The sequence below is a fragment of the Stylophora pistillata genome, chromosome 1, assembly GCF_964205215.1.
Source record: "Stylophora pistillata chromosome 1, jaStyPist1.2, whole genome shotgun sequence".
Lineage (NCBI taxonomy): Eukaryota > Metazoa > Cnidaria > Anthozoa > Scleractinia > Pocilloporidae > Stylophora > Stylophora pistillata.
This window is the reverse complement of record NC_142519.1, coordinates 43996613-44024050: the sequence shown is the minus strand read 5'-3', so window position 1 is coordinate 44024050 and position 27438 is coordinate 43996613. Positions and strand designations below refer to the sequence as shown.

Here is a 27438-nt window from a genome sequence, read left to right as displayed (position 1 = left end):
CATCATGAACCCGTGAGCTTATGTGAATTGTTCTAAACTTATTTCGGGATAATAAGATCTCTTCAAATACTCCAACTGCAAGTAAAAAGAAGGCATTTATATCTCAATCTCACCTCTCCTTTTAATTTCGATAAGATCTGGAAACATCAAATATTGATACCATCTTTTTTTTTTTAAATCGAAACAAAGATACATAAATATAATTACAAAACAGTACTTTGTTTTTTTTCGAAACTGAGACGACGCTATAGAAATGATCCGCTTCCTTTGGATAATCCCTGATAAAGAAGTCACTAAGCAAAGATCTTAACAGGATTAGCACTACGCAATTTGGTACAGGCCTGTTTCCAAGAAAAGCTGATAACGAAGCCGTCAAACTTGCTCAAACGTTTGTTAATTCGTAGATCTCAGTTTACCGTATACGTCTTCTTGGCAAAGAATACTTACATTCGTAAAGGTGGTAAGTTTCTAAAGAAACTGTGGTGCTGCGTCGGTAGGGGTAACAAGGTAATTTGGTAATATCAACTATATAAGTTGAAATTGTAAATTGGCCTTGAAACGTGGAGTTTTTATTAAAAGTTGATGTCTTTCTTATGTAAGTCTCTCTTGATCACTGGAAATCGTTAGACAACTATGGTCAGTTACAATTAGAAGTCCAAATGTTCATTACACTGTTATGTTGATTGATCAAAGACGGGTCATTTTTGGCAAGCGCATGGCTCTATAATGAGGTATACCTGTCTCATTCTCGATGATTAACGGGTTGAAAGTGCAAATGTTGCATGATGGCAGTTGAACCTGCTCAAATGTTTGTTAAATAATGGATATTCATTAAGTCTTCTTGCTATCTTATAATAGTCATCGTGATCTTGTCAATGGCGCCATGGCGACATCGAAACTTCAGTTTTTATTCACAGTTAATCACGGTCTTTGGTTATGTAGTTATTTGGATATATCAACAAAGTTGAAATGGTAAACTGGCCACCGTGACGATTACAAAAGCTGACGTTTCGAGCGTTAGCCCTTCGTCGGAGCGAATAGAGGAATTGTGGGTTGTGTGTGCTTTTAAAGGCAGAAAATGGAGCTACGTTATTGGTGGGAACATGACAACGAGAAAAACTCGGATAAATTAGTGGAATGAAAAGCGTTCGTTGATACCTGTGGGATTTAGACTGCCGGTTTGAAAGATGAGCTTTTGTTTAAGAGTTTTACGGCTTTTCGTGCTACCTAAGTGTAGGTCTGTATTGATCATTGAAAATCGTTTGGCAATTAATTACGGCCAGTTACATGTACAATAAAAAGTCAAATGCTCATATAAACTATTAATTAATCAAAGAACGGGGTATTTTCGGCCAACGAATGGCTATATTCATGGGGTACTCGTGTATCAGTGTCGATGATTTAACAGGTTGAACTGAGTTCAAATGATGCTGTCCATATGAGGGTCATTTGTCAAATTTGGAATGAGGTACGGACAGTTAACAATTGTTAACAATAATGCATGGTCGGCTATTTAAACAAAGTTTAACCGTTGTTGAATAAAACCACGTTCTAAACTATCTCGAATCTAGCTGAATCTTTTAAGTGATCTGAACGTTTATTTTTGTGAACAGTGTCAAGAGGGCCGAAAGCTAGCAGTGGAAGAGAATCATGACGTAAGACCCGGCCACTGCTTGCCTAGAACCTCGAGCTTTGGGTCAGAACTCGTGTAAATAACCGGTCCTAAGAGTTAAGCCTGATTTTATTCATGGAGATAACAAATCACAAGTATTTTTATTGAATCATTCAGAATTGTAATGAAGCGAGAAATTTTATCGATGAAGATATCTTATTGCCGTTAATGAGATGAGCATTATAAATAAGAAGTGCCTTCTGTAATCCAGCATCTTCCATGCACTGCAGAGTCGACAGGAAAACAGTAAATGCAAAAGCGACCGCCTTTTAACAAGCTGAACGGTATGTGAGTATACTTTTGCTTAGTTTTGGTTCGTTAAGAAGATGCTAGTCGGTTTTCGTCTTCCCTTTTTTTGTGTGTTTTTGTTTCCTTGTTTCGGTTCAAACTAGCATGCACTGATTTAAAGCGTTACCTTGGTGTTATTTAGTTTTCCACAACAATTCCGCGCCAATGTTTCGACTTGGTTTATTTAACCTTTGCAATCTTTGTAGTCCTGAAGAAAAACCAATTTTCAATGCAAGGGGAAAATGTAATTTAAAGTTCAACAACGCCTGCTTTTCAAGTTTTTCTCGTCTCCAATTTCTTCGCTTGCTAGAACTCGAAACGTAACTCGAAATCCCTTTTTACTCTGCGTTTTTCGCTGGCCATAGCTCTAACAACGGATTTTAATTTTGTTTTATTCATTCATTTTTGTTCGGAGAGAAACCGATTTAAAAATCGTTCCTCGGTTTTGGTGGCATATAAAGTTGAAACGTAATAACTTTTGTAGTGTTTCAAAAAAAAAAAAAAAAGAAAAAAATGCTGGCATTGGAAGATGTTGTTGAGAAAGTCTTTTTCCGCCGGTTTCTAATCGAAGGCAAACTTGCCCAAGTTATGAAGTGCTTATCATTTAAATTAAGCATCGACGTTCCCATCTAAAGGTCTGTAGTTTGCAAAACGTTAGAAAATTCTGTGATAATAACGGCATCAAGAAAAGAAACATATGCCAACTATTTGTCACAGGGTAATTATAGTTTTTATCAACTGAGTTGTAATGTAAATTGGCCACCGTAAAATTTTTCAAAGCTGACGTTTCGAACGTTAGCCCAGTCGTCAGAGCGAATAGAGGATTTATTGTGGAATGTGTGCGTGTTTAAATGCAGAAAATAGAGCTACGCTATTGGTGGGAACACGGTGATAAGAAAAACATGAATAAACTAGTTGAATGAAAAGCATTCGATACTGTGGGGATTACGAATACTGCTTTCAAAGATAAATTTTGTTTTAGAATTTTGCGGCTTTCTAAACGGCCTAGATGTAAAGAAAGGCTGCCGACTGCCATATGCCGCTTGGAATAACTAGGTAGATTAAAGTGTCTAGCTACTGGTTTGGATACGTCCTTGTTATTCCTTTCTACGTCGCGAAGGTGTTCCCAGAATTGGTCTTCCTGTTTCGCAAATGTAAAACTTTTTGCAATAAGTGGAAGTTATGCAATAGATGACATTAGCGGAGATGCACGTGAAGTGATCAGTAATTCTAATGGACCGTTAGAATCCCGATAATTTCTCAACGTCTGCGGTCTTTCCTTAAATCTAGGCAGATTGGAAGGGCAAACGCTCGAAACGTCAGCTTTGAAACTCTCTACGGTGGCCAATTTACATCAATAACTCAGTGGATAAAAACCAAAATTACCTTGTAATACTCCCCAACCGACGCAGCAGCTCAATTTCTTTAGAAACTTACCCCCTTTATAGTCCTCAGTCCCTCTGAGTTGTTACGTTAGTAAATATCTTGCGCACGTATATATGGTTCTCGTTCATTAGATATTTATACGTTAGTATTTCGCGCCCTTTTACAATTCTCTTTTATTAGAGTGTTACATCAGTATCTTGTGCACTTACTCTTAGGATTCTGTTTTATTGGATTGTTTCGTTAATATCTCGTGAACTTGTAAGGTTCTCTTATTGGATTGTTACGTTAGTATATTGTGAACTCAGTTTTAGCATTCCTTTTTATTGGATTGTAACGTCAATATCTCGAGCACTTGTAGAATTTTCTTTCGTTACATTGTAGCGTTAATATCTCGCGCAGCTTTAGGATTCCCTTTCATTATGAATTGCTACATCCTCTTCCGCTAGGATTATTACGTTAATATCTGGCGCGCTCTTAGATTTATTTTTCAATGGATTGTTAAGTCAGTATTTAGCGCACTCATTCTTAGGAATGATTGCGCTAACTTTCATTTCATTGGAATGTTACGTCAGTATCTCGAGCACTTGTAAGGTTGTCTCAGCCAACTGAATTGTTACGTTAGTATCTCGTGCACTTTCATTTAGGACTCTCTTCCATCGGATTGTAACGTTAGTATCTGAAACACTTTTACAATTCTCGTTCATTAGATTGTTACGTTCCTATCTCGCGCACCTTTAGCTATCTCTTATTGGAGTGTTACGTCATTATCTCCTCTGCACTCAGTTTTAAGGGCTGTCTTTCGTCGCATTGTTACGCTAGTATCTCGCGCACTGTTATCATTCTCTTTCATTGGACTGTAACGATAGTATATATCTGACACAATTCTATATATAATCCTTTTTCACTTGGATTGGTACGTTAACATCTCGCGCTTTTTTAGAATTCGCTTCCTTTAGATTGTTCCGTCGGTGATTAGTCCACTCCAGTTTTAGGATTCTCTTTAATTGAATGCTGCGCCAGTGTCTCCTGGGGCCCGTTTCTCGAAAGTCCTGGTAACTTAACGGGCCCGAAACCATGTTTCAAAGTCAACATTTAAAGGATAGGATAGCAGGTTCTAGGACCCAAACCGGTCCTTTTTTGTTTCTTTAGCTGATAGGTTTATTGTATCATTTTCAACACTTTTTGAAATCCCCATCTTGAATCAAAAAAGAACAACTTTACTGGCCCGTTAATATAAGTTACCGGGAATTTCGAGAAACGGGCCCCTGCACTTACCGGGTTCGTTAAATTTTTTACGTTAGAATCTCATGCCCTATTGGATTGTTACTTTTAGTATCTCGTGCACTTTTAGAATTCTCTCTCATTGGATTGTTTCGTTCGTATCTTATGCACTTTCGGGATACTCCCCTATTCGAAAGTTACGTGAGCATCTCACACACCTTTTGCGATCTCCTTTACTGGATTGTTTAAGTTGGTATTTTAGGCATTTTTAAGATTCTTTTTCGTTGGATTGGTGCGGTAGTATCCCGCTCACTTTCAGATTTCTCATTTATTCGCTTTTTACGCGTGCGTCTCAAGCACTGCTAGGATTTTCTTTCATTGAATTATGTTGGTATCTAGCGAAACTTTAAGATTCTCTTTCAATCTATTGTTACGTTAGTTTCTTGCGCACCCTTTTAAGATTCTCTTTCGCTGCATTGTTAAGTTCGTATCATGCACACCTTTAGGATACTCTTTATTGGATTGTGACGTTGTAACCAAGCACACTCTTAAGACTATCTTTCATTCCAGCAATCGTCTCGTTAGTCTCTCGCGCACCTTTAGGATTCACTTTCCTTAGTTCATTATGTATGTATCTAGTGCACGTTAAGAATTATCCTTCAATCTATTGTTATATTAGTATCTCCTTATCTTTTGGGATTCTCTTTCCTGGTTACAAATCGTTTGCCACGTCTTCTTTTTCGGTTTTGAACCGAAGGTGACATAACGGATTCAATCGTGAAATAAAGCGGGGAAAGAGCTTTTTCGCCAGGACTTATATTTTTATAAATGTAGCAAGTGGTTGGTGTCTCCCGCGGGATAACAAAAATGCACGCGACATTCCCCAAAAAGCATTGTGGGTAGTTTTCCGGTCACGTTTCCTTGACGTCAGGAACTCTGGGAAATCTGAGAAATCATCCCTGTAAGGAAGAGGCCTAGGCGTATATATGTAGTAGATATAATGGATTTTTTTTTTTTCGCAAGACTGAATTTTTATTCCCAACATGATGAGAAACGATCGAAAAGAAGAACGAACTGACCATAATGAACGACGAAATTAAACACGAGGGTGCGCTATAAGAGGAGCCTTAGGTCCCACTGGACCATTTGTTAATCAACCGTCGTGTGATGTAGAACTCTTAGAGTCAAGTCAGCTTGAGCTACAGCTACTCCAAAGCAGTGAACAGCGGGAGTATTTCTTAAAATTGTTTTATGTCTTCGTCACAATACAAGAATTTTTGAGATTTGCATTTCCTTTCACCAATGCAAACTGTCTTTATTTGTGGCGGTAAATTTGAGATCGAAGTAGGTGGTTCGTACGTTACCTCATGCCACCATGCTGGTGGAAGTAAACAATAGATGTCTCATTAGCTCCTTTTGTTCGTCTACCAGCATTTAAATTTAACCCGCACACGTCAACGGTGAGTGACAAATAAGCCTAGGTCTTCCCAGGGAAGACTTCCTTATATAGCGCGCCTTCGTGTTCGGTAAGAGCGAATCCGAAGTGACCAAAATGTTTACAACGTTACATTCGTTTGTTTTTTCCTCTCGTATTCACGTGAATGTTGGTATTGATCCCCTATTCATCAGTCCTTTTTCCGTAATTATTTGTTTCTCTGATTAATAATGCATTGATTACCCGATATCCTGATTACCTTTCACGATTGTAACCGGCAATTTGTCCTTTTTCCCCGGTGACAACCTTTCGGCAAACAGCTGTAAAAGCTTTCAGGCTGCAACTTTTCTCTATTCTTTCTCTTCCCACAACGCGGTTTAGTGTACAAGGTAGCTTAATTTATACAGAGCTGAATCGAATTACAATCTTTTGTTTTTTATCCTGAAGCCCAGCAGATATATCGCTTCTCCGTTAATAACAAAAGGAGAAAGGGTCAAACGTACCTTGACCTAGCAACCCTACGCGGGGTAAACAAACAGTTCTCTAAAAGAGATCACACTGCAGGAAATAATGTAAGGTGACAAGTACACACAACACAATTTTGTGTCTTTCTTGCTTGAATTTACTTATATGTAGTACACGACAATCGACATCTGTGTGAGGCAATTATAATGAATGTATTTTAGGGACCGGTATGAATCGACCAGCCGTTCGGGTAAGAACCGACTCAGACTGGGTACGAATCGTCTGAAGTTGGGTACAAAACGACCGTGGGTTTGAAATGAATGGATACCTTTTCAACTGTACATTTCCTCGAAATATATCAGCGCTTGCCTACCAAAGACTTAGACAACGGCATTCTCATCGAAGAGAGATCACAACAGTTTATTATCTTTGAACAATTTACAAGGCGTCCTATTTTTATTTCATGCAAGTGGTTTTTTTTTACCCTGTGTTAGTGTTGAAACGCAATAGTTTTTCACTTTACTAAGCTGTTTCTATTGTTATCTGGCTTTGCTTTGAGTAATTTTGATATGACAGAAGTCCTCATTAACTGAGACATATCGATGTCCTATCCGGCATTGTCCGGAAAACATATTCAAACAAAACGTATCTGCATTTCAGTAGCTCTGATCTGACATAGATTTGATTTAAAACATTCTTCGCAAAAAGAAGTGCAGTTGACATAGTACATCCTTTTCACCGCCAAATCTAGATTGTGAGATAATTGACCACAACTGGGCAAATTGTCATAGCAGCTGGGTACGAGGGACATGTCCCTAATGAATCCTCAGTTCATGTAAACATGTAGCCTTCAGCAAAAATCTTTCATTCTTCAGCCTAAAAAATTTTCTTGGGAGAGGAACCTGTTAATTGGATGTAACTTTTGTTATGAGCATTTTCAGTTCGTGATGCATTTGTATATATTATCAGAAAAATCGACGTATTTACCTTAATTCGAAAACTGTCTCATAGAATTTCAGAACTGTCCTTCCCTTTGTCAACTCGTGAGGTGTGCGTCAGTTCTTAAAACAAAAAAATCCCCTTAATGCAGATTAAATTCGAATGAAAGAATGAGACAAGTTTGAATTGAAACTATATAACAGTTTGATTGAATTCACAGCCCTCAAAAATTCTGGTTTCAACACATATTTCTATTCTGAATTTCGAATTAAAACCCAAGTTGTTTACTGTTAAAAGAGGGAATTAGTATTCATGAGCGCAGGTGTGTTTATTTAACTAAGTATTGTAAAATCGTAGACGGAAAATTATCACATCTTCGCACTACTGAGCTGTAGTTGCATTAAAGGCACAGGTAAGTTTTAAGATATCTTTTCCTGTAGTTTTCTTTCAACGCTCTTGATAGAAGTAGACTTTGTTATTTTTAATTTGGCAAAGTTTGGTTATAATTGTTAAGAGGACATATATATTGGGTGTTTTTAAAGCCAAAGGTGACATTTAAGCAGGTTATTTTGAAGCTGAAAGAGCATAGTGCTATAAGCTATCTGTGAAGGAAAAGGGAAAATAACAGGCTACAAGAGAAGAGTATATGTGAATTAACACTAAATAGATCTTCAATTCGTAAAAATATCCCTGGAGTTTCTTCCAAGAAACGTGGTAAATATTCATTTATAAACGGTTTCCGCTTTTTCGTATTTGTATGGGAAATTAAAAAATTCCCACGACAGGAAGTTTAACTTTTCCCCAGATTAGTTGATGGAAAGAGGGAAACTATTTCAATTTGATAACTCTCCTGGTCAATAACTTCTTTTGTGCACGATTTTATTGCACGATCATGATTTTATTGAGAAAAGCAGTTGAACTTTATGCCCCGCGAGCTGAACCAAAAATGGTATTGTAAAATATGTGTTTGAATATACTTTCCAAAGTAAATTTCTTTTGTAGATTGGCATTTCGGATACCATTAAAGATAAACGTTTCCTCTGAATTTTTTTAATTTAATAAAAAATGTGCCATTCTGTGACATTTCCATTTCCCTTTTCATTTAACACTTTTCATTTCGATCCATCTTGTACTTAATTAGCACAATCTTTAATTCCTTTGTGTTTGTCCTAAATTTGGTTAAAATTCCTCGTTTGTTGCCTCTGAGCCTGAAAACTGAACCACTTGACCTACAATAAGGGTTAAAAATTACGAGAGTTTAATAAAAAGGAAAGATAGATCGCAAATTTTCATTTTAAAATTTACTAACGTTATCGTGTAATTCGTTTACAGAAGGAGGTACGAAATTTAACCAAGGACGTTGAACCACGCAGAAATTTTAAATGGCTTCCAACATCTGGTTATTCATTGGTATTACCTTAATAAACTGCTGCTATTTACAGGCGAAAATAGATGAAAAGGGTGAGAAACTGAGAGATTGTTTCGAATGATCATGAATCTGTATGCAACGAGTCATTCATTCTGGGTGTCCGGCGGGATTCAGTCTTAATTACATATTTCCCTCTCGCAACATGCGGTCATGTCAGCTTACTAAAAGAGTCTTTGAAATGGGTTATTGATCGAACCTGGGTATATAAAAGTAAGAGTAACAGTACAGTTAATGCGGGGCGAACTCTTTGTTTTTAGCACCTATTTTGGAGAAAAGGGTAAAGGGGAGATATTAGCAACTGGCAAAAGTGAATAGTTCCGGGCTCATTAATGCAGCATAACCTGCGGAAAAAGTATTATTTCTTACAGTGATCTTGCCCAGTTATAATTTACGATCTTTCACTCCGGTCCACCACCTTTCGTCATCTTCACCAAGAACACATTCCAAAGTGCTCTTCTACGTATAAAGCACGACGCTTTTCTCTCATAAAATCTAGCGTTCATCAACGACTTTTCTGCAGTTTCAGTTTGTTGAGCATTTGACTACTTGCCCGAGGTAGGACCTGGCTGAGGTTGAAGTCCTCTGGGCGTACTTAAATTTTTCTCCTCGCCTCTCTGACAAAAAAAGTGTCTAATATTTTCTCATCGATTCGCACACAATTTAGCAATTGTAGAATATCAGTTTAACACAGAACAATCATGTTATTTTTCTTTCTTTTTTTTTTGCTTAGTCCTGTGCCTTACTCTGTCTGTTGCCACATGCTAAGCCTATTGTTGTGGTGCGTCATGTGATTCGTATGACGATCCAAAACTAATATTTCTTTCGAACAAGTGCTTGAAGAAGATTCAGTGCAAAGTGCTTCCAACAGATAAGCTTTATATCAGTGACAGTGTCTGACATGAGTTGCTGCTTCCTTTCATAAAATACGCGAACTTTAAGTTACAGATGTTTGCGATATAAAAAGGAAAATTAAAATAACAAATTCAAAGTTAAAATGATGAAAAATAAGCCACCATCATAATGTTCGCAATTACGGAAATATTCAAATATGAATTAAGATAATTGGTGCATTTATTAGAACCGAGTAAATGTTTTGTGGCGAGTTATTGTTGAGATATTAAAAAAAACTATAAAAATTATTCATTTACGAAATTAGGGGAATTATGGTAAAAAACAATCAGGTAGGTAAACTTTATATTAGATAAGGTAGTTGACTGTCTGTCTTGGTACGTCCGCTCAGCTCTCAGGAAATGTCGCAGTTCTTTTGACAGCTGCAAAAGGCGACGATAGTGTTTATTTTCTTTTCAGATTTGATGCTATATCTGTAAAAGTTTCTAAAACGTAAATAAGCTTTGCGCTTCCTTTTGGGGGTGGCAACTTGTCATGTCCTTCCTCGCGTTTTTAACGTAAAGTTTACTTTATAGTGTCTGCGATTGGCACGAAGGTGAAACAGGTATCGACTCTGGTATTAATGTTATATTTTTCTAATTTTAGAGAAGGGAGATCGAATTTCTCTCCATATCGATGGAAACATCACTCTAGGAGGCCTCTTTCCAGTCCATCGCCGTAGTGGCACGACAGAGAACGCTTGTGGGGACATAGACCTACTTCCTGGATACCAGTACCTCGCTTCCATGCTGTATGCTCTTGAAGAAATAAACGACAGTCCGGATATTCTTCCAGGAATCGCGCTGGGGGCGAAAATATACGACACTTGCCGAAGTCAGACGATTGGTTCCGAAGGTGCCAAAGAAATAATAAAGTATACCCTCCGTGATGAAAATGGCATTGCGCCGTTAGCAGGCGTTGTAGGACCCTTCCGAAGTGACGTTTCTGTAGCTGTTGCGAATTTGCTCCGTGTGTTTAACATCCCTCAGGTCAGCTATGGTTCAACAACCCCAGTTCTGAGCAATAAAGATCTGTATGGTTACTTTTTACGCACTGTACCGTCAAATTCGTATCAGGGTAAAGCAATGGTGGATGTTGTTCGTCATTTTGGATGGAGTTACGTCATGACCGTGTATTCCCCGGGGGAGTATGGAGAGAGAGGCATGGTCAAATTCTACGAAGAGGCAGAACGTGCGGGAATTTGTATTGCAAACAAGAAGAAGCTTCCTTCGTTCCCGACGGAGGAAGATTTTGATAAAACCATTCAAGAACTCTTGGAAATTAGGAAAAAGAATTTTCGCGGCAAACTGGATGCTGTTGTTCTATTTTGTATTCAGCGAGATAATCAAGGTTTAGTCCGTGCAGCACAAAAAGTGTTGGAAAATGGCGAACGATTTTACTGGCTTGCAAGCAACGCGTGGGGAGATCGAAAACAAGTCACAGAAGGGGCAGACGAAGCAGGCGAAGGAGCAATCACCATGAATTATATTGAAGGCGAAGTTGACTCCTTCAAGAAAAAGTTTTTGAACATGATACCGTCCCTGAATAAGTACGGTCGGTGGTTTGAAGAATTCTACCAGGAAACGCTGAAGTGTAAGCTCAAAAACTCGTCAAAACCACTCGATTACCAGCAGGAATGTTCAACAAATAAATCTCTTCCTCAGGACTTGGAAATCGGACCTGTCCGTGTTGTGATAAATGCTGTGTATGCCATGGCGCATGCGCTCAACAACATGCATTTGACGCTGTGTGCTGGTCAGCGCGGTCTCTGCAGCGATATGCAGAATCTGAAACGGGAACAATTCTTGAACTTTTTAAAGAATGTGTCTTTTCCAGATGCGTCGCTTGATTTCAACGTGACTTTCAACCAAAACGGAGATGTGGATGGAAATTATAATGTCCTGAATTTCAAAAAAGTGGAAGGAAGACATAGGCATGTTATCATTGGAAACTGGAGCGGTGCACTCAATGAGGACGGAAACATCCAGGGAAATATCAGATTGGATGATGACGAGATTGTATGGGGTGGAGGAAAGACAACCACTCCATTATCTTATTGTAGCAAAGCATGTCCTGCCAGGAAGATAACAATTCCAGAAATTACCAACGCTCGGTGTTGTTGGCGATGCAAGGGCTGCAGGTCGAATGATATCATTATGAATAACACGTGCTCATTGTGCGGAAAAGGAAAGATACCAGATACCAACATGACAAGATGCCTCAAACTACCAGTTGTCTTCCCGACATGGAATGACACGCCTGCGCAAGTTTTGACTGGATTCATATCTGCTGGACTTATTGCCAGCATTGCTACTGCTGTGATTTTTATCATGCAAAGAAAAAATCGTATCGTAAAAGCATCTGGAAGAGAGCTTAGTGTAATTCTATTCCTGGGAGTCATTCTTTGTTACATCGCCGCGTTACTGCATTTTGTGAAACCGCAGGCCACAATATGCGGCGCCAAACGCTTTACTGACAGTGTTTCCATGACAGCATGCTACGCACCTGTCTTGTTACGAACAAACCGCATTTATCGCATATTCAAGGCTGCCCAGAAGTCAGTTCGACGACCAACCATGATCAGCCCACTCTCGCAAACATTTGTAGCCCTTGGTATTATCGCTACGCAATGTCTAATAACAATGATATGGGTTTTATCAAAACCTCCATTGTCTGTTGAATATTACGGCTACAAAGACCGCGTGATCCTGGAGTGCAGCACGGACGACTTCAGTGTGGCAATAAACTTGTGTTTCAACGTAATTCTAATGTTTATATCAACCGTTTATGCGTTTCAAACCCGGAATTTCCCACGAAATTTTAACGAAGCTAAGTACATTGGCGTAACGATGTACATATCATGTTCGGTGTGGGTAGTGTTTCTCCCTTGTTATTTAAACGCAGCTGACAGCATTTGGAAATCTTATTTCTTGTGCAGTTCGCTGTTTCTCATCGGAACAGTAACTCTGTTAGGACTTCTCGTGCCCAAAGTTTTGCTTGTGTATTTTGGCAATGTAGTTGAACCGAGTGGGGAATCTACACTAACCTGTACCATGGATGATAAGAGCAAAAGCGAACATCGTAGAGATACTATGACTATGGGGTCCTAAAATCAACTTTCAGCAAAGTTATAAATATCGTATTTATATTCGTTTATAAACCATGACACCAAACTTCCAACATTTAAAACACACGCACAAAAAAAGAAATAACTCGGCTGTAAACCGATACCTCTTATCTAAGTCAATAGTGACTGAGCGAAGATCACAAATGAGAAAGTTATCAATTGGTAATTCAAAATATGTTCAATCTAAAATGTTATCGAAGCAATTTTTAATCAAGTTTTGTAACATTCGTGGTCTGATTGCAAAGTAATAAGCTCGATATCAAGAACATAATAATTTTAAAAAGGTAGTTTATCGTAGATTTACATTAAGTACTTAGTATATCGTTTGAGGTAAAATCTTGTTTCTTTCCTATGTTACAAATGTGTAGAACAGTGAAATTATACCTGAGTCAATCTTATGGTCAACAGTCAAGCTTCCTTTTGAAGGGATTTGTAATTGACGGAAACCCGCTCAGTTTCGGATAAATTTGGCCGCGTAATATGGCCGATTTAGAGCTTGAAGCTCAAGTCAAATAGCATGAATCCAAAACGAGTGTGCATTTTATAAGCTCTTACAAAGCCGGCGAGGGCGTGAGAGAAGGCAAAGGTGCTCATAGGTGGAGCAAGGGCGATGAAATGTCGGAAATGATGTATCTACTCGGAGGATCGCGAGAAGTAATTTTCATCAACCGGCTTGTGGCCACTCCACAATTGACGGCCACAAGAGATCTTGTAATTAAAGCTCAACCAATTTTGAAAGTTACTATTCTGTTCCCCTTTATGGAGACTGTAGTTTTCGGAGAGACGAGAATAGAGTCAATTGCAATATTAACTCAACTAGTTTAATGGCGGATGTACTAACAACAACTACGCACGAGGTGAGTCACGTGCTTAGCATACGTCATAACAGGGACCTTTTTGTTGACGCTTCTACTTTCTGCCCTTTCCGATTAGCTTACTTTCGCTGGTAAAAAAAATAAGCAATACTTCATGGATGAACCAAAAGATTTGAAAGGAGCCTTGGAGCATAACTGAAACAACACTCTTTACATCTTTGTTAATGCTGGTACCTTTCTACTCGCAAGATCTTATTAGTATAATGTTCCTCGCTATCTGCCATGCAGTTCTCTTGATGCTAGTTCAGGGAATATGGTATTGGATCACCCAATGATCCCCTAATTGATAGTTTTCTACATTGATATTCTTACCACTTTTCTGCTTGATATTGAAATGATAATGTAAGGAGAAATTCTGTCTTGGTCACTCTTGGGAGTTAAAGTGTTAATTCAAGCGTGCAAGGAGCGGAAATTAACTCCCCACCTCAAAAGTTATTCTCAAACCTGTGGGGAAGTTATTCGCCGCATAGGCCGCGGGAGTAGACAATGAATAAATACAGTGAGCAATTACATTTTCTCTCCTACAGAACATTTAAAACCGGAACAAGCTGTCAAAGAGAAATGTATTCAATGGACTTAAAAGCAATATTAAAAGTTCTCGCCGTGCTTGAAAAAGTCACAACAAAATAAAGACTTTCAAAATTCACCGTTGAGTGTTAGGGACCACACTCGGAGGTTGTTAACCCAATTGGAGGTATTCCGCCAAAAAAAGAATGCTTTTATCGTTAGCAGGTTGGTGGTAACTACGTAGCGTTTTATGGCATACTGCATAAGTCCGTAAATGGAAACTGGAAAATTGACTTTTGTTCACATATCGCGGAGAGGTGGTTATTAATTTTTTTGTTGCCAAAGAATTCTTGCTGCGCGCTCCTAAATGAAACTAATCGCAATTGTTAAGCTTCTAAAACGAGAACAAAAGAAATATTATATCAAAGAAAAACCATATGGCAGGTTCGTGAACTTGTTATGGTTCGAAATGTCACACGGCTCTGACGAGGCTTAAATGCTGTCGAAAAGAGCGAAATAAGCCGGTTTTTCATTCGAAAAGGTAAGGGCTTGATTGGTTTGATTCGAGCTGTGACGGTGAAAGGTCATTTTTAAATGCTAACTTTAATTTATTACGAGGAATATTTCAAACTCAACGATTGTAAAGGGATGGCAACTTTTTAATGATGGAGTTACTGATGCACTATTGCTGTAAAGTGTAATATTTACTACCTTTTAATGAACATAAATTAGTTTGGCTTTTCGGTTTTTGATTTTTCGCCAACTTGGAGTTACAGTGGAATTTATTTCAATAACAACAGTCGACACTATGTCCTTAGTTTTACAAATTACCCATTACCCATAAAATCAACTTCTCTGCTGAAACACGGTGACTGGTAGGCTAAAGAATGCGATCCAACTTTTCTAGCCTTGTTTTGTTTCAGGCTGAGGGACAAAAATGCAAGGAAAAGCGCTCAAAACCCTCCTCTTGACATAAACGTGGCCTACATAAGCTTCTAAAGAACTGTACCAATTGTTTGCCTCTTAGGAGTTTGCTTCTCATGTTAGCGGCGGATTGATTTCTGCGCATAAATGGTCTTATTACTTAAGACTCTTGGTCCTCAATGACTTTCAGGAAGACTCCGATCTGAAAGCCCTAGAAAATTAAAAAAACCATTGAGGTTTAATGGAAAGTTTCCACCAGCCGATTGAAACCATTCATCCTTTACTGCATTGTGACTATCGCAACACATATTCAGTACTTAGTCTTACACGATATTGTTCTGTCTCTTTCATAATCTAGTCCAGCTTCATATTCTCCACTTTCCTTGGGATGAGCACACTGAATTACATAACAATAGAGAAGCTTTCTCGGCTTGGTGGGTGTCATGTATTACGCAACAACGACCGAGAGGGCTTGGGGAAGAGAAAAATAAGCCAAATTGTTCAAAGTTATTTGATACTGATGCAAAACGTCGACTTGAGTTTTCAGTGATTCCATTGATCTTCAGCCGAAGGGTAATTTCGGAGAGGGTGCTCTCGTTTCATTTTGCATACGAAGAAACGTGTAGTTACGATGTACAAAAAAAGTTCACTTTTAATGACTTGTTATGTTTTCAGTTTAGCTAATAAAACACTAAGCTTATCTGTAACGTAATCTAAATTCATTCTTTTTTCATTGTTATCTGTTCGCTCGGCGACCTCGAACGTATTTCCCCAATGCTCCTTTGTTTTAGTTTTTTTATTTCCTTGGCGTTCAAATGCAATGAAAAATGGTAGCATACCCTAACATTTTCAGCATATAGGTAAGCGATTAATTATGAAATTCTATTTTTCGATAAAGTTAATTACGGTTGAAACGTAAATTCAACAGATCAAATTGCCAGCTGCACGGATCAAATGTCGTGAAATATCAAACAACACGAGCCGATGTTAAGTGTCGAATTCAAATGAAGTCAGTGTGTGTGAGATCGGTCGAGTTCAGCGTCTTTTTCCTGGAAGAAAGTATACAAAATATAGATTAAAGAGTGCTGGAAAACTAAACGTTGTCGAAAACCAAAGGCCAAAGTTTAACAAACTCGAGTAAGAAAAGAAGTTATCAAATTACTACACCAGAACTCAGGTAGGTGAAAGGAATAATAGTTCTAACAAACAGCTATTTCTTGGTGTGGAAAATGGCGTTCGATATCTTTCTTTTAAAAAGATTTCACGATAAGCCCATTTAAGTTTTATGTATAATTTCTGGAAGGCGTTTTAGAATGTGACGATAATTTTTAACCATATGCAATATATGAATAAACAGCGAAGTCCACAGAGAATGACATAGTGTTGTCTGTATCTGGGAGATATCCTTTCGTCGCGAGATTCTCTACTAATAAATATTTAGAATCTATATAGAAAATATCTTCATCGCCGAGGAAGTTCACTGCCTTCCTGCAAAAGCAGCTGAAACATCTTTCATTATTCAAAGATCAAGCTCAAACTTCAGCACCATCTCTCGTATGTTGAGTTTTTGATGGTTCTTGCACGTTTCAGTCATATCCAAAGGGGCTTGTTTTAAATTTCACTTGACTGAGAGTAGGTAGATATTAACTGCGTATGCAGTATTTTCACTGTTTCCTTGCGGAAGGGAAAGGAAATTTTGAATTCACGGAAAGGAATAAACAGTCTACAGAAACAAAAGTGATGGCACTTTGGCATCGGCGCGGGTCAAGCAAGTAGTGTTTCTGTTATCTTTTCACAAGTTCATGGACTCACTGGTTAGAGCTGTTACGAGAAAAAAAAACTTCAAATGCTGCATGGTATGAGTACTGCTTCTTTAACCGTGGATAATGGTTTAACAACAGATTTAACTTTCAATATCTTTTTTTCAAACAAGCTGCCATTACCTCAACATGACAATCTAAGAGCTCCTAGCAAGGTCTACAACAAATTTAAAATCTGATTTTATGTACAGAACGTCCAAATGCGTTGGCTTCAGTGCCATTTCTTGCAACTCTGACTCACTTTTTCGAGCACAAAACGGAAATCAGAGCTTTTAATAAAAAAAAAAGATAAGGAATAAATAACTTTATTTGTAGATGTCAGGAATCATTCAGCGGTTATGCACACCTCGTAAGAGCCTTAAATCGGTCAAATTAAATTTTTATTTACAAGAGGACAAAAGCCTTAATTTTGATTTACTAGAAAACACAATTTATGGGGTGAGGTAAACTAAAGGTGTCACTAGGGAGATAAGTGGGATGCCTAGAAACTTTTTTTTTACTTCTAAGATGTAATTTGCTAGTTACCTAGAGGCAGTCCTGGACTTCCGAAACTGATGTGATTATCTTATAAAATGAACATACTTCAAAGATTATTGACATAAAGGTATAATTAGGCGAGAGTCTTGAAAATTAACCGTGAAATATATGTGCACAATCTTCAGCTGTTTAAACTGAGTAAATAAGAGTTGCTCAAGCTGATTAAAACAATGATTGATAGGGTTTTGGCGACAAGTCTAAATGCTATATTGCAAATGTTTATGTCAACATTATGGCGATGACAGTCTTGTCGCCTTATCAAAGTATGCTTATATCCAAAGAAAAACTGAGAAGACACGTACGTACAAGCAACTGAACACTTGTTACCACATCAAGTAGGCGCTCTGATCGTTTTGTTTTGTTTAGCGTGTTTTGTTTTCTAGTTTAATTTGTTGTATAATATTCAAGGATGACTTCGTCCCTCTAATATCAGCTTGATTTCAGACGCGTGATAAGATGGGAAAGGTTTAAAATGTTGTGAATACACACTCCTCAACGGAGTGTCAGTTTTAGCTCAGATCGGCTCGTAGAAGCACCCATAAAACCCGGACGAAGCCTGAATTTTTTCAGACTTCTTTTCAGCAATTGCCAAACTGAATTGCGGCTCGTCACCTGCGAGTCAGGATAATTCCTTCGCTAGATTTTCACCCTCAGGTCAGATGAAGTTTACATCATTACAAGTTGTTATTGTGAATGTATTTGTGTTGTACCTGGTTTCGTCACATGAATATATTAAAGCAACAGCATAAATGCACCACTGTTTTCGAAACTTTGCAAATTTAGAAAGGTTAAGAAAAGCCATGATCATCAAATAAAAATCTCAAATTAAGTTCATAAGAGGGAAAACGGCTATTTTCAAATTTCATACGAGAGAGGACCGCTATTTTAACATGAATTTCGTCCTTTAATGACCAAGATGAGAAAGTCGCTTTGCGACTTTGGAGCTCTTCAAGTTAATAATTATATGAATATATTTCATTTTTCAGATTTTGAATCATGCAACTTGTTACCAGGTTCTCACTCAATCTCTTGGGACTTGCTATGCAGTGCTATTGGTCAGCCATTTCAGTCGGACAAGGTAAATCGAAGTTCCGTCTTAGTGTAAGTTATTTGATTGTAGACTAACTTGAGTCTAACCTCACGTTAGTGCAGGGTCTCGTGTTGGGTGTTGATAACCAATATGTAAGAAATTGTTGCGGCTAGTCGACGCGCGGTCGTCGCCTGGGTTCCCATATGGGACATGCGCGGTGACGGCATCTTCGAACGGTGCCAGAAGGCCACCGGGTTAAAACCTCTCTATTCTGTTCAGTTTTTTTTCAATTTTACGGTCTTAACGCTGCGTTGAGCACTGTAAAGTTTATATTGAGTTTTCTCGAAGCCTTCGTGAAGGTATTTGTTAAAAGGTTTGATTTTACATGATTTGTCACCGCGGCAAGAGAAATTGTTGAATAGTTCGGAGATCTACGGTTAAGCGTCTAAAAATAAAAGCATTTGTTCATCCACAACTCAGTCGCTAAAGCCCTTCATCATCTCGTCTACCGTTTACCTTAGGACACCCAGAACATGTTCTCCAACTGTTAAGATAAAGCAGTTTTTAACAACAAATATAATTGCCTTTTTCGGTTGTAAATGACGAGAATCTATTTGCGTAACAATGTTAGTGATATCGAGGAGAAAATAGAGTAAGAGACTGAAGCAAACTCTCTTTAACAAATGGTAAACACCACAGCGTACACTATTGAGTTATGGATGCACGCGGGAGGTTGCTAAGCACGAAAGAAGCGTAAGAGTCGCTCGAGGCGATAGCCGAGAGCGACTCTAGCTTCTTGAGTGCTTAGCAAACCTCCCAAGTGCATCCATAACTCAATGGTGTACGCTGTGGTGTTTACCATTTGTTTTATAACATAACATTGATACATTGTAGCTAAAGAGTTCCCTTTTATTTAATAAATCTTACGCGACCAGAAAAAAACAAGCGCGCGCGGAAAAATAGTCTTTGCATTTGCTCACGTCAGCAGCGTACACCCATGGGAAAATGGGGGACGCTAAATTGACCAATCAGAGCGCGCGCTTAACTTTGGTTGTGTTATAATAACCTATGGTTTACTTAAGAAATGTAGCCTTGAAAACATGTAACATAGTAAGAAGGAAGATGATAAATTTGAAACAATGACTGAGTTGGACAAAGAAAAATTCTAAGCCTATCGAGAAAGACGGGAATCTCAAACCTTTGGATATTTCGCCCCGATGCTCTCCCACTAAGCTACTATACGAGCCATGTAACGGCCTGGCTCACCATAAAGCAGTTGTAAACAATACTAAACGGGTTATTTCTTTTTTATTTGCTTTCAGAAACTCAGACTATTGAGCTTAACGGTGACATAATACTGGGAGGACTTTTCCCAATTCATCGTCGAAGCAAACAAACCGAAAATGCGTGTGGCAATATCGACCCACATCCAGGATTCCAATACTTAACTGCAATGCTGTTTGCCATTGAGGAAATCAATAACAATCCGAACCTCCTCCCAAACATTACCCTCGGGGCGAAGATCTACGACACCTGCCGAAGTCAGACGATTGGTGCCGATCGCGCTAAAGACATCATAAAATATACATTAGTCGACCACAGTCCACCCTTGGCGGGTGTTATCGGTCCTTTCGTAAGTGATGTTTCAATCGCAGTAGCAAATTTACTGCGTGTGTTTAACATTCCCCAGGTCAGTTATGGATCAACTAGCGCGGATTTAAGCAACAAGGAGATTTATAGTTACTTTTTTCGTACCGTCCCACCTGATTCCTTTCAGGCTTACGCCATGGTGGATGTACTGAAGGAGTATAATTGGGATTACATATTCACAGTCAACTCTTATGGAAATTACGGACAGAAAGGAATGGCTGAGTTACGAAAAGCTGCCCAAGCAGCAGAGATTTGTGTTGCGCATTCTGCGCAACTCCCAAGTCTGCCTAACAACGACGATTTTAAAAAAGTGATCGACGACTTCCTCAGGAAAAGAACGGAAAATTCCAAGACAGTCAACACTGTTGTGATATTCACCACCCAGGCCGACTCGGCTGACTTGCTTCACGCCGCTAAAGAGGCTGGGGCGACGCAGTTTACCTGGGTTGGGAGCAACGGTTGGAGCAATCGTGTTGACGTCACAGAAGGAAGGGAAGAGGTAGCCGATGGCTCTTTGACCGTCAATCACCTGGAGGGAGAAGTCCAGCGATTCCATACATACTTCAGGAATTTAACACCGAGTGACAACAAGTTTAATCCCTGGTTTGGAGAGTTTTGGGAAGCAGTTGTGAAGTGCAACATGCCGGGAAAGGGAGAAAACAATCCACTGATGTCGAGAAGTTGTGCAGGTGAAGAAAGGCTGCCTGTTGACATAGAAATGGCGCCCGTTCGAGTGGTAATCAATGCAGTTTACGCCATGGCGCACGCTCTACATAACCTACAACAAGTCTACTGTCTAGGGGTGGCAGGGTTGTGTCAAAACATGACCAGAAACTTTCAAAGAGAGAAATTGCTTGATTTCTTAAGAAATGCGAGTTTCTCAGACTCGGCGCTAAACTTCAGTATCCATTTCAATCAAAATCAAGAAATAGACGGAATTTACGACATCAAAAATTTTCATATAGGGACAGGTGGTAAGTGGACTTACTCTAATGTTGGTAAATGGCAAGGAAGGCTGATAGCGGGGAAACAAGTCCGAGGAAAACTGAAAATAAACGAATCGGCCATAGACTGGGGAAGAAACAAATCTCATCCTCCTAGTTCCTTTTGTAGCAGGGCCTGCAATGATTCCCAAATTCGCAAACCCAGAAGCCGAGCTCCCAAATGTTGCTGGGATTGTATAAACTGTGAAGCCAATGACATCATCAAAGATGAAACCTGTCAGTCATGTCCGCTTGGCTACTCTCCCAGCGACAACTTGTCAGTTTGTATAAAAATACCGGTTCTGTATCCAGAATGGTCAAGTACGCCCGCGGTAACCATTGTCATCTTTGTTGTTTTAGGAGTGCTTAGTGTTATTGGAACAGCGGTGCCTTACATCAAGCACAGACGTCACCATCACATCAAAGCTGCAGGAAGGGAGTTAAGCGCCATCGTGTTCATGGGAATCATGCTCTGTTACATAACACCGCTCACATTCCTGGGCAAACCGACAGACACGATATGCAGCGCACGGCGTTTTCTGGGAAGCGTATGTTTTACAACGTGCTATGCTCCTGTGCTCATGAAAACAATTCGTATTTACCGCATCTTCAAAAGCGCTCAAAGCTCAGTTAACCGGCCTTCACTTACCCGCCCGGGATCCCAAGTCTTCATTTCCATGGGGCTAATAGCAGTACAGCTGTTACTAACCACACTGTGGTACATCTCAGAAGTACCCGAGGTCGAAGAGGTGTATCCCTCTGAAGGGACTGTCATCTTGCAGTGTGTAGTGAATGAGTATTCCTTGATAGTTCATATTTGCTATAACTCTCTTCTCATGTTTCTCTGCACTATCTTTGCGTTTAAAACGAGAAATTTCCCCAGAAATTTCAACGAAGCCAAATACATCGGCATCAGTATGTATCTAACGTGTTCTGTGTGGATAATCTTCATCCCAAGTTATCTTAATGCGTCCAGTTCTTACGTACGAGCTTACTTAACATCCGGAACTCTCATTGTGATCGCAACAATAACACTGTGTGGACTTTTGGTTCCCAAAGTTATCATACTCTTCTCCGCAAATTGGCTAAACCCTAGTGTTTCTGAATACAGCACCACAGTTCCAACATGTAACACATCAAACCGCAAGCTAAACAGAAGCATGTGTACGGGCGCACAGTTGCCAAGGAGTAAGTCTTTTGAGATGAGGACAGCGTCGAACAACGAAGCTTCATCTCAGTTCCTCACAGTTACATCAACTGCAACGAGCACGTCAAATTTACCCAAAATGACAATGTCGGTTATTTCGTAACGTGCTCATTCGATGTCTGACGAATTTAATATCGTTGCAGATGGCCTCTGTCCACCATGCACGTCATTGAAGTTCAAACTTTGACTTCATAATGTAGCGTCAGATGCCGGTCAATTCCAATGTTGCCTGGTCTGCAGTTACCACCATTGTACTCCCCGTAAAAAACTGACTCGAGGCCGCCTGTAGCTGACCAAGCTTATCCAGGATTTTTCCGCATCATGAAGGTGTCTATGCAACTATACACTATCGCCAGTTGCTTATGAAGAAAGGTGTTGAAGCCCCTGCCGGCGAAGGCTTCAACAAACGCATTGTTTGGCAATAGGAAACCTTCACATGGGTGTCAAGTTTTACGTCATGTTTCTTATCAGACAACAACAACAACATCAGCTCTCAATTACTCGTTTTTTATTGTGTTCTTTTAGCTAATTGATTCATTGGGTGGGCTAAACTGTTTCTGAAAATTGGCTTTCTCAATTGGAGATAGAATGGCTACACGATGATAAACTATCATTTGGTAAAACAGAAAATAAACTTAAGCTACATACTTCTCCAAAATCAGGTTAGCTGGGACAGTCTTAACCTTAAAAAGGGGACCCATAAGTGTAGAGATCGTTCTCCAGATTGAAACAAATGACACACCAAACACCAATCTATTTTGGAAATCCCTTCCAGCACCTAAGTAAGCACCCTTTCTTCAGTTATCTTAATAAAAAAAATAAAAATAAAAAAAAAAAAATTAATCTAGCCGTATTGTATTTCAACCGAGAAAATGTGACTTCTTAGTTTAAAAACAATAGACAGTCCATGAATTGGGGTTTGCGCCAAACCGGGAATCAAACAAACATCTGTAGATTGTCATTCCTCCGATGATATAAGTTAACTTGATTTTAAATCTTAACCATGTCTCACTTGAAATAAAATTTTCTAGATAACAAATTTTCAATTTCTGTAGCCATTTCGAGAAGGCTCTATTGTGAACGGGAACACAGTTATGGTCGGTTATTAAAATATTAATACATTCATTGTCTGGCTGCCATTTTGGCTTTTATACCTGCTTGCAAAGCTTGCACCTCGTTTGGCGTTTGGCTTAAAAAAATTTCATATTTTAAACTTTAAATAAAATGGCAAACTTGCTACCGATTCTGCATCATATTACCAAGGTCAGATTACCCATGTTGGAGGCAAAAAAAAAAAAAAAAGAACAAGTTCAAAATGAATACTTCAATGTACAAAAGAGTATGATCCTTCACGTTCATGCTTTCAACAATGCTATAAATCAAGACAGTTATAACAACTTAGAATTACAGGGATATTTCGAATTTCTTAAGTAACGAGGTGTGTTACTCAGCTCTTTCTGAGATTTTGTTTGATTGCTCCTCGTCATCAGCTTTTCGCAGTTTGTTTTCTTTCTCAAGTAAAACGATAACGTCTTTGATTTGATCCGGAGTAAGATCCACATCTTCAAGGGACAACAGTTCAGCAACCTGCAAAAAGACACAGCACGGCGGTAATTTAGGTAAAAAAACAAAGTAAAGTTAACACACAAGAGAGATATCAAAAACCGGAGGTAACCCGAAGGATTGGTCTGCAGCCTTCACGTGAAGGAATGGGCCACAGCTAAAACTGGGAGCGAGTTTTACAGAGTTTTTTAAAAACCTGATACGATAACAAATCGTTGAATGAAGTTAAATTCAAGAACGCGAGAGGAAGACATGACCAACTGGTTCTTCATGAAGACGGGCCAGAGTACTCTGAACAGCCAAGGCTTTTTTTGTGGCGAGCCATTTATTTCTCCTTATTTTTGTCTGTTTGCATTTATTTATCCACCGCCCGTAGCTCACAGTTTTCCTCGTGCCTCGGCTTTCAAAAAAGCTGTTCGCTTCACAGAACAGATTTTGACCGCAAACGTATTTTCCGAGCCTAATTCCGCGCTAAATGGAAGCCATAGCGGAAGCGAATTCAGCAAGATGGGTTATTTCTTTAATCAATACTTTGTCCTAGATTAGTTCCTTGAGAAGCATCATTATAGCTCCAAAGGTCTAAGCTCTCCCAGCTTGGCTGCTGAATGCTTTAGCACACACAAATACGCAAACTGCGCAGGCTACCGTCACTTCTAACAAGCTCCTTTTCCTCCCAATTGGTTATCTATTATTACGTACACAATTCAGGTCCATAATTCATGTCAATAATTCTTACTCACCGTGCCCACGTCCTCTAAGTCAAGAGCACCATCATGATCTTCGTCGAGCATTTCAGCAATTCTCTTACATTTGGCTTCACTTGGAGCGTCCTTCAATCTCTGTACAGCGGAGATCATCTCTTGTAAACTAATTTTCCCATCGCTGAAAGAAAAAATATATTCATGCTTAGTAAATAGAAGATTTTTTCAATCGCGTGTCTGAAAACAAGAGCCAAGTTAACCAAAGCAGCCAATCAAAACAAAGTTGGAAATCACAACACACTAAAAAGTAATTCTTCGAGTTCGTTGGGGAAACTCGAAACTGGAGGCTCGATAACAGCGCTTAGCAAAGCAGAATCAATGCCATCTCGGTTTCAATCCAAGTACACGTGGCTGAATTCCCTTCAGCCACCGACCTAACCATAATCCAAGTACATGTGGTAAGTTTCGACCAGTCACTGACGTCTTCAATTTAGTCGACGAGTTAATAAAGGGGGTGAGGGGCCGGTCATTATTCATCACCTGAGGGGGGGTAGGGGGATGGGTCGGAGGATATTGGTCGTGTCACAATACAATTTACCTGATCACCCCTAAGGCTCTGTAGTATTATCATGACCCCCTCATTAGCAGTCAATTTTTCTTTACCCCCCTTAAAACTCTGTCAGCAATGACCGATTCCCGCTCCCCCTCCTGTTTCCCTAAAACCATATGATCATCTCCAACATCCTGCGACCTCCACCAGGCGATAAATAATGATTGATCCCCTAATTCCCGTATCGGTACAGCGGTTGTGGGGGGGGGGGGAGGGAATAACAAGATAATGTGGTTTCATCAAGTGAGTTGATGACATTAATTGACCACCGTAAAGAGTTTCTAAAGCTGACGTCTTGAGCGTTCTCCAGACGCTAGCCCTGACGTGTGGAGTGTCAGCGAGACGATAGCCCTAACGTTTGGAGCCTCATCCAGACGCTACGACCTCGGACAAAACCTGTTGAGACACATTACAAAAATACCTATTTTTTGCACTCACCCAGACAAAAATGCTTCCTGTCGCAAATTCAAAGATTGTTTCCCTCCTCCCCGATTGCAATATTGTTTGCGATAACACAAGAAATGCATGCTTGAACTGTTAAGCCCCAACAACATTGTACCAGGGATGGGGAGGGGGGCAAGTTTGTTCCTTTTGGAAACGACTGTTGCATAGCGGAAAATTAAAAATTGCATTGAAATGTATAAACAGTTTTGTCCGGGGTTGTAGCCCTGACGTTTAAAGCGTTCGCCAGACGCTAGCCCTGACGTTTGGAGCGTCCACCAGACGCTAGCCCTGTCGTTTGCAGCGTCAGCCAGAAGATAGCCCTATCGTTTGGAGCGTCAGCCAGACGCTAGCCCTGACGTTTTGAGCGTTCGCACGACACTAGCCCTGACGTTTGGAGCGTCAGCCAGGCGATAGCCCTGACGTATTGGGCGTCAGCCAGACGCCAGACGCTAGCCCTGACGTTTTGAGCGTTCGCCAGACGCTAGCCCTGACGTTTTGAGCGTCAGCCAGACGATAGCACTGACGTATTGAGCGTCAGGCAGATGTTAGCCCTGACGTTTTGAGCGTTCGCCAGACGCTAGCCCTGACACTTGGAGCGTCAGGTAGACGCTAGTCCTGACGTTTGGAGCGTTCGCCAGACGCTAGCCTTGACGTTTGGAGCGTCAGCCAGACGATAGCCCTGACGTTTGGAGCATCAGGCAGACGCTAGCCCTGACGTTTTGAGCGTTCACCAGACCCTAGCCCTGACGTGTGGAGCGTCAGCCAGACGCTAGCCCTGACGTTTCGAGCGTTTGCCAGACGCTAGCCATGACGTTTCGAGCGTTCGCCAGACGCTAGCCCTGACGTTTCGAGCGTCAGCCAGACGCTAGCCTTGACGTATGGAGCGTCAGCCAGACGATAGCTCTGACGTTTGGAACGTCAGCCAGACGCTAGCCCTGACGTTTCGAGCGTTCGCCAGACGCTAGCCCTGACGTTTCGAGCGTTCGCCAGACGCTAGCCCTGACGTTTCGAGCGTTCGCCAGACGCTAGCCTTGACGTTTGGAGCGTCAGCCAGACGATAGCCCTGACGTTTGGAACGTCAGCCAGACGCTAGCCCTGACGTTTGGAGCGTTCGCCAGACGCTAGCCCTGACGTTTGGAGCGTTCGCCAGACGCTAACTCGGACGTTTTGAGCGTTAGCCAGACGCCACCCCTTACGTTTTGAACGTTTCAATTTTTTGTTGTATATATTGTAACTCGTGAAGGTGCGGTTGAGAATCCTTCTGCGATAGAGGGCCAGTCTACTAACATCTCGATTTCGCGAACAGGACTTTGAGCGCGATGCTCGACGAGTTCGCTTGAAATTTTCGAAAAGTATCTGATGAGTCCCTTAGCCGAGACGTCATACCAGCCACGAAATATTTACACAAGTCTTGAGCGTTAATCGTGGAAATTCTCTACGGTGGCCAATTTATGTTGTCAATTCAGTTGATAGAACCAAACCATTGAGGAGTAAGTTGATCTTCATTTGTATCGACTAATAGAGAAGTCATTGGATTTCTTTGGTCAATAGTTGAAATTAAATTCTCCAGCAAACTCACCCATCAGCATCAAGCGGTTGTTCTATTTCATCTTCCACCTGCCTCAAGCGGTCTTCAATCTTTTTAATCATCACGTCCACTTTCCTACCGAGTCGTGATGAACCAAGTGATTCTTCAAGTACGCGCTTTTCATCTTCAGTCTTCAGCTCACGGAGTTC

The 27438-nt window shown here is 40.1% G+C and overlaps 3 protein-coding genes across 3 annotated transcripts in view; 2 read left to right on the top strand and 1 right to left on the bottom strand.

The window, feature by feature from the left end:
• Positions 1-7472: 7472 nt before the first annotated feature.
• LOC111325148 (metabotropic glutamate receptor 8) lies at positions 7473-13255 on the top strand. Its single transcript, XM_022928886.2, has 3 exons — positions 7473-7818; positions 8739-8867; positions 10330-13255. The coding sequence occupies exons 2-3, from the start codon at positions 8789-8791 to the stop codon at positions 12831-12833; spliced, it is 2583 nt and encodes an 860-aa protein (XP_022784621.1). The 5' UTR covers positions 7473-7818; positions 8739-8788; the 3' UTR covers positions 12834-13255.
• A 5169-nt stretch (positions 13256-18424) lies between these two features.
• On the top strand, positions 18425-22610 carry LOC111325188 (metabotropic glutamate receptor 2). Its single transcript, XM_022928941.2, has 2 exons — positions 18425-18591; positions 19866-22610. Exons 1-2 carry the CDS (start codon positions 18510-18512, stop codon positions 22484-22486), a joined length of 2703 nt encoding a protein of 900 aa, XP_022784676.1. The 5' UTR covers positions 18425-18509; the 3' UTR covers positions 22487-22610.
• Positions 22611-23566: 956 nt separating this feature from the next.
• Positions 23567-27438, bottom strand: part of LOC111325193 (mitochondrial proton/calcium exchanger protein) — a 14948-nt gene continuing 11076 nt past the window's right edge. Inside the window, exons 12-14 of the mRNA XM_022928949.2 lie at positions 27281-27438; positions 24687-24828; positions 23567-23970 (exon numbers count right to left, since the gene is read on the bottom strand). Coding sequence (XP_022784684.1) covers positions 23827-23970; positions 24687-24828; positions 27281-27438 — 444 coding nt within the window. The 3' untranslated portion in view covers positions 23567-23826. The remainder of the gene's footprint in view (positions 23971-24686; positions 24829-27280) is intronic.

Bases quoted from the DNA above. Each gene is read 5' to 3' on its own strand.
- LOC111325188 (XM_022928941.2), top strand. From the start codon at position 18,510: ATGCAACTTGTTACCAGGTTCTCACTCAATCTCTTGGGACTTGCTATG. The intron at 18,592-19,865 runs GTAAATCGAAGT...ATTTGCTTTCAG, and splicing joins AGCCATTTCAGTCGGACAAG to AAACTCAGACTATTGAGCTT.
- LOC111325148 (XM_022928886.2), top strand. From the start codon at position 8,789: ATGGCTTCCAACATCTGGTTATTCATTGGTATTACCTTAATAAACTGC. The intron at 8,868-10,329 runs GTGAGAAACTGA...TTCTAATTTTAG, and splicing joins GGCGAAAATAGATGAAAAGG to AGAAGGGAGATCGAATTTCT.